This window comes from Pinus tabuliformis, chromosome 2_1 (genome assembly GCF_031772625.1).
Source record: "Pinus tabuliformis cultivar Carrire ecotype Pingquan chromosome 2_1, CPIR1, whole genome shotgun sequence".
In the NCBI taxonomy this organism is placed as follows: domain Eukaryota; kingdom Viridiplantae; phylum Streptophyta; class Pinopsida; order Pinales; family Pinaceae; genus Pinus; species Pinus tabuliformis.
The window spans coordinates 197,367,647-197,374,371 of NC_142299.1; the positions used below are offsets into that span (position 1 = coordinate 197,367,647).

General features: G+C 38.0%; 1 protein-coding gene across 1 annotated transcript; it reads left to right on the forward strand.

Annotated features, from left to right (window-relative positions):
* Positions 1 to 5,397: 5,397 nt before the first annotated feature.
* LOC149199396 (uncharacterized) lies at positions 5,398 to 6,298 on the forward strand. Its single transcript, XM_089399388.1, has 3 exons — positions 5,398 to 5,574; positions 5,664 to 5,797; positions 5,858 to 6,298. The coding sequence occupies exons 1-3, from the start codon at positions 5,481 to 5,483 to the stop codon at positions 6,200 to 6,202; spliced, it is 573 nt and encodes a 190-aa protein (XP_089255514.1). The 5' UTR covers positions 5,398 to 5,480; the 3' UTR covers positions 6,203 to 6,298.
* The last annotated feature ends 427 nt before the right edge of the window (positions 6,299 to 6,725 follow it).

The window sequence follows — 6,725 nt, forward strand, 5'->3', positions numbered from 1 at the left end:
CCTCTTAATTTTGTCGTTCTTTAGAATGGAGCGCCGATAGATTGGTCCATTGGGCAGTGGTGCACCTAGGATTAGATTGATGGAGTGCTTGACCTGACAGTGTAGAGGCAAACCTACAGAGGAGGTGAAGAAATCCTCGTACTCCTCCACGACCTTGTTCATATATTGTTGTCGTGCAGAGGGGCCCTATCCAGAGGTTGTGGCCACCATCTTCTTCTTTCCTTGAGGGCATATAATCAGGAAAAAAATTTCCTGGTTTTGGAAATGATCTTACTGCATTGTTTTGTAGTAAACAAAGAGATGGCGGTAGGCGGTGCTAACTCTAGTATCATGTACAATTTATTTCCCAAAGTAACAATAACAACACGAGGCCTAGACTCATACACAGCATGTCGCTTCCACAAGCATGGTTGGCCTAATAATACATCACAGAAATCAAGGGGAGCAACTTCACACAATACCTAATCTGAGAAAGGCTTGATGTTGTATGGAAGGAGACACTGTTGGTTCACACGAAGATCTCGTCCTTGGTGAAGCCACCTGATGGTGTACGATTGTGGATGTGTTGTGGTCAGTAAGCCTAGTCACTTCATGACCTCTGCTGAAATGAGGTTCTTTTGGCTCCCGTTGTTGACAATGAACTATAGCGGGGAACCCTTTACCCACATCTAGGAGTGGAAGAGGCACTCCTCCTCCTCTATATCTTCGGGTTCCTTCTTCTGGATCTTCGAGGTGGCAACAATGGCAATGGGATCCGCATTGATAATATGCTTCCCTTTGTCATTCCCCTTAACGAGTTCTGACTCAAAGTTAGAACATGCATCTGATTTTGAATACTTTAGCTTGACCACCAGTGACTGCCTAGCCCGACACTCACTTGTGTTGTGAGTGGATCTCTTATGGAACTCACACCACTTTCCCATGTCCTTCTTCGGCTTCGCGGTGATGTTCTTTTCTTGCGGCTTTCGTGGGTCGTCCTGGGCCACCCCGCCTTGGATTTTTCCTTTATGTAGTGGTTTGGGGGCACCTTTCCCTTGCTTCAGATTCATAGTTTCAAAGTCTCGCTTATTCTGTTTAAACTTCTGCTCGATCTTGACAACGTATTGGTAAGTCATTCCAAGCGAGGAGATGCCTAGGAACTCCATCGCGTCATGGATGTACCTGTGTAGGAAACCGTAGTATTTGAGTACCAAATTTAGCTCATAATCCTCGATACCCAACTTTGTGCAAAGGGTATGAAAAATATTGGTAATCTCCGGCACATCTTGGTCCCTTCCCTGCCACAGCATGGTCCACTTTATGTATTTATCCTCATAGCTTTTGACAGGGTAGTACTACTCCTTGATGGCATTCCGAAATGACTTCCAAGTGGGTGCAGCCGAAAACAATTATTTTGTACTTTCATCCTTATACTCACAGTAGGTTTCCCACTAGTCCTTGATGCGGGGGGAAACTTTGAGAAGAGTGAAAGTAATATTTTCCCAGATGAAAAAATCATGGATAGAAAAATACCCTTTAGCAGATTTAACAATTTATCTACAGCGTCTACATCTATCTAACCCTCAAATATGGGAATGTCAAGGTTAACTTGTACCTTAAAGGGTGTGGCACTTCAAGAGTAGCTACTGGAAGTAGATGTGTCACCCCTAGGTAGCCGCTGAAGGATCTATGAAAAGTTGTCCATCATCATGTTCCTTTGTCGCTCGAGGGCATCTTCCAGCAAGATTTTGATAGGATCTCCTGCCCCTCATATTTCTCTTCGTCTACCATGGGAGGCTGTCGGGATTTGCGAGGCTGGTCTTGCAAAGGTTTGACCAGTTCAAGCCCTAACTCCTTATACCCCGACCTTGTTGGGGACATGCAAAGAAAAACAGAGAAAGAGCAGAATGCTCTCATACCATTGATCCGTATTTAAATAGGAACACAAAAAATTACATATATGACCATAAATACAGAGATGAAATAGAGATAATACTTAATTTCATTGATGTAAAATACTGAAATATGCCTACAAATAGAAATGGAAATAAACTAGCTCGGGCGATGGTAGCTTATCTCTAAGAAGAGATGTGGCGGCTACATGCCTCTGACTTGTCTTACAATCAGGCTCAAAGGCCTATTTATTGTTGAGAAACAATATAAAACCCTAAACCTCTAAAAACCTAACCCTAGGAGATGAAGCGCCAAACTATGGGCCCCATTTTGGGTAAATTGGTACATCAACTTCCCGGGGTCGTAACTTTGGCATACGATCTTGTTTGACATGCACAATACCTTGTTAGAAAGATATATCTGAGGAGTACAACTTTGGGGTGAGGAACATTGGCTCATGAGCCCATGTTGCTCACAGTTTTCCCAAAAAACGCCATTTAGGGCCTCAAAACGGCTCCGGAAGTTCAGGACCCAAAAAATTGCCAAAAATAGTAAATTGTGCTACAAATAAGGAAACTGAAAAATTGAAAGAAACAATGGTGGAGGTCCAAGTGGAATAGGCAGGTGGCCACTAATATCCACCTGGATCATATGTTGACTGTTTATTTCCTGAGAAAGGAAGTGGTATTTTTTATGTTGAATTGAAACATAAGTAGATGATCTTATGGAAGAGGAGATGTTTAGTGGAAGGAGTGAAAATGAGTGGTGAGTTAGGGAGTGATTCCATAAATTATATTATATTTTATTGGATGAGTTTACTTTATGAAGATGATCATGAAGTGTTGTGAATCATTAACAAATGAATTAAAATACGAAATTGAATTCACATTCATTAATAGTGTAGAGAATGAGTAGTTAGTGCCAAGTTCATTTCGGTAGCATCACACCTACTATCAAAAATTTTGGATCCATCACTCCATGTCAAGATAAGTATTTGATGTATTCTTTATTGCTCCTGCATGTGTAGAAGCAAATCCTGAATTGCCACCTAGGATGAAGAATATATTTGATTCTCTTGAAGCAATTGAGTTGCATCACAAAATTGAAAAGGCTACCAAGGTATACAACTTGTTCATATTTTATGGGAGTCATTGCTCCCAAATTTTGTCTCATTATTCTCTTGAGATTCATATTCAAGTGTCGAATCGATGACATGCTTGATCTTCTCTCCATCTACTTTATTCATGTATCTATAGGAAGCAAGCTTCTATTTCTTATGGAGATGATTCAAAGTTAAATTGAGGGTGCAGTTTAGTCCCCATTTTAATTAAAAATGGCCTTTTAAGAGTGTTTATTCATTTATAATGCAATTTTCAACTATTGTAGATAACAATGTGCGAATTTTCACTTTAATGCATATGTTTTATAATTTCATTTCATTTTGTAGTAAAATTAGAGTGCATATTTTTTGTTATTGTAACTAACATGAACTAACATGATGCCACTACAGATCTCAAATCTATTTTGTATTAGAAACTTGAGATTTCTTCCATGAACTCTAATGACACTAATTGACAATGATTGGAAAATTTGTAAGCTCGAATTTTGTACTGCGGTGGAAGGAATACTACGGAAAAGTAACAAGGACAAGTTGTTGTTCTAGTTTGTATATTCTATTTCTTAGCAAATTGATAGCAACTTTATGCCTTTGTATTGACATTTTTTTTAATGGAAATTACAAAGTATGCCCTTATAATGACATTTTCTTGATATGGGATTTTGTTCCCACTATACTCTCCTACCTCTGAATTGTGTAGCTTGAACACAAACTAACCTTCACTATTATTTACTCATTCTAGGGATGTTTTAAACTGAATTACTAGATGTTCCAAGTGCTCACTTTGAATGCAACCTATTGATAATAAAAGAGTGAGAAATCTTGTATATGATTTTTTTTTTACTACTGGCTGTTAGTTGGATGTTTGACCAACTTAATATTATGTAGAACTTTAATCATGGTAATTGTTTACAAACACCTTAACTATGTGCAATCCACCTTTTGTGCCTTTTGATTAGTTTGTAAATATTAATGTTATCCCCCCTCTATAGATATAGTCATGGTAAAAATATCATTGGTTGCTCAAACAATATTACTTTTATGAGCTTCTTGTTTTAACCTATGAAATGACTTGAGCATTGCTTGATAAATTGTCTTTATACAATGAAAAAAGGTACCTAAATTTCAAAGGAACTTCACATAGTAGCCAAATTTGGCTAGAGATGCTTGTGAGCCTAGTGTTATATTCAAATGAGCATTTCTTTCTCAAGTTTCCTTTTTTTCCAATTTTCTTTTCTTTCTCATTATTGGCAAGGAGATCGATGATTTTTTATTTGATGTAGTGTAAGAGGATGTTCATGGATGCATTTTCTATGCTTCTTGAGTGCAAAGGGTTTCCTTTCCTTCAAGCATATGATGTGGAGGGAGCAGGAAGGGGAAAGATACCATCATCATTACTATGCCATTGTTATAGGACATTTATGTTAATGTAACTTTTTTCTTAAATTTATTTTCGTGCTACTATAGAAACTAAAATTTTGATTGTATTTAGCTGTCTATATATTTAGCTTAATTATTTCTTTCCACATTTCATTACTCTTCCTATCAAGATTTCTTTGCACCTCTCTGTATAATTTCTAATTTTATTTTTAAACATAAAATTTGAGATATTCAAATTTGTGTTAAAAAAAATTAATAGGAAAGGAATGAAAAAATAATAAAAAATTAAAAAAATTAAAATAACGTAACTTAAAAAAATAACGAGGATTAAACACACTCCAAAATTTACCGGGAAAAACAAGCATGGTAAAAGAGATGGTCATCCTCTATATTTCCGTTTCTGCGAGTCTTATGGTTGCAGCAGTTTTTAGGTGGATGTTGGGAAGAATGAGGGTGTTAGGTAAGGTGGTGGGTGGAGTGACATGAAATTACAAATGTACTTAGGATTACATAAAGCTGATCATAACAATAGTCCATGACAAGATTATTAAATCTAACAGCAACTCTATATATATAAACAGTGGTCTTAATATATGCATGGCATTGTAGGGTTTAAAACTCTAAATATTTACTCCAACACACAAAAACTTTCTTCAATATCTGTATGGGAATTCTAGTGTTTGAATGCCAGTGGCTGCGCATCTCAGAATGGAATTATGTATATGGCACGATAGAGCGTAGTCAAATTTCTCGCCCCACCGCCCAAAGGTAAGGTAACAATCCAATGATGTTAATAATCTGTTGAGAAATTCCGGACTGACATGACCCACAAGGATGTGCAGGGTTGGTGTAGGGTTGTTTCAATTTGTTGTTATGCCATATAATTCCTGCATCTGCTATTCCCGTAATTAAAGTTGGTCTGAGCAGGTTACTAGATTGTTCTTGCACTGTTGTTAGAAGGCCCTTGAATTCTTATAACTCGCGATCAGATCTCAGCGGAGTAGTAACAGTCTCCAAAGGACCCTGTAACTTCGCAGATGGCAAATGTAAGTTCTCATGTGTTCGAGGTTTAGGGTTCGATTCTCCGTTTTTATTGCTTTTGTGGGCTCATATGTTAATTGATGTGCAGAAAACTGTGATGCTGTTGGACATGCATTGCCAAAAATGCAAGAAGGTGGCCTTGCATTGTGTTACAAAAATCGAAGGTAAGTAACAACCCGGGGCGGGTCCTTGTTTCTTGACAAGAGATTTAATTGGTTTTTGCTGGATGTTTTCATTGGTTGGGTGATTGCAGGAATCGATTCGCTGTCTATCGATATGAAGGAGAAAACGCTGACTGTGATCGGAGACGCAGATCCCGTGAGCGTCGCCAATTTGGTGAGAACCAAATTCAGGTGCGCTAAATTGCTCCACGCCGGTCCCCTGCCTGTGCCTCCACCTGAGCCCGAGGAGGAGAAAGCGAGCGAGGAGAATAAGGCCGAAGAGAAGCAGGGTGAAGCTGAGAAACCAAAGGAGGAACAGAAAGAAGAGAATCCCGAGGAACAGAAAGAAGAGAAAAATAGGGAGGAGAAGGAGGAGGAGAGAAAAGAGGAGACGAAGGAAGAAAAAAGCGGCGAGGGGGAGGTGAAAGAGACTGGTGGCGATGGCAAAAAGGCAGCAGAGACAGAACAGGCGATGTGGTATCCAGTGTGCGAGGCACAGTGCTATCCTCCATGCTCGGCTTGTTCAAACGGAGCAGAGATAATGTGGCCTCGATACTATCATCCCCGTGCTCCCAACGAGATTGTGTATGTCTGGAGCGAAGATAAACAGGATTCCTGCATCATTATGTGATTAAAGAATCACCGGCGATCAAATCTCTCTGAAAGCGCTAAATCTAAAGGTTAAATTAGAATTATGGGGGAGTTATCTTCAAAAATATGAGATTAGGATCAATGAAGCGGTGAAAGTGTTCTTAAAAATACAGTCAAATTTGAAGTTCAATGGATATACCTAATTTATTATAATGTGACTCGTTGGATTGAGTATTTCAGTATATCACGTTAAATTTTGTTACAGTATTATAATTTAATGTGATGAGTATTATATATATGGTTGGATTTACTATATATTTATATGATAGAGATTTTCAAGATATAAATTTATATTTCAAGGAATTTGATTCAAGCTTATGCTACATTAGGATTTAAGATGGTTTAGAGTGGGTTGAAAGAATAAATTTTCACATTAAAATATATATTTTTAAATTTATTGGTGTTTTTGTCTTTTTAGGTTTTTAATCCAAAATTTAAATTTATTGATCAATTGACATGTGAATTGGATAAATTGATTGCTTACTTAGTGACAAGGACTTGCA

Bases quoted from the DNA above. Each gene is read 5' to 3' on its own strand.
- LOC149199396 (XM_089399388.1), top strand. From the start codon at position 5,481: ATGTTAATTGATGTGCAGAAAACTGTGATGCTGTTGGACATGCATTGC. The intron at 5,575-5,663 runs GTAAGTAACAAC...GGGTGATTGCAG, and splicing joins TTGTGTTACAAAAATCGAAG to GAATCGATTCGCTGTCTATC. The intron at 5,798-5,857 runs GTGCCTCCACCT...GCCGAAGAGAAG, and splicing joins TCCACGCCGGTCCCCTGCCT to CAGGGTGAAGCTGAGAAACC.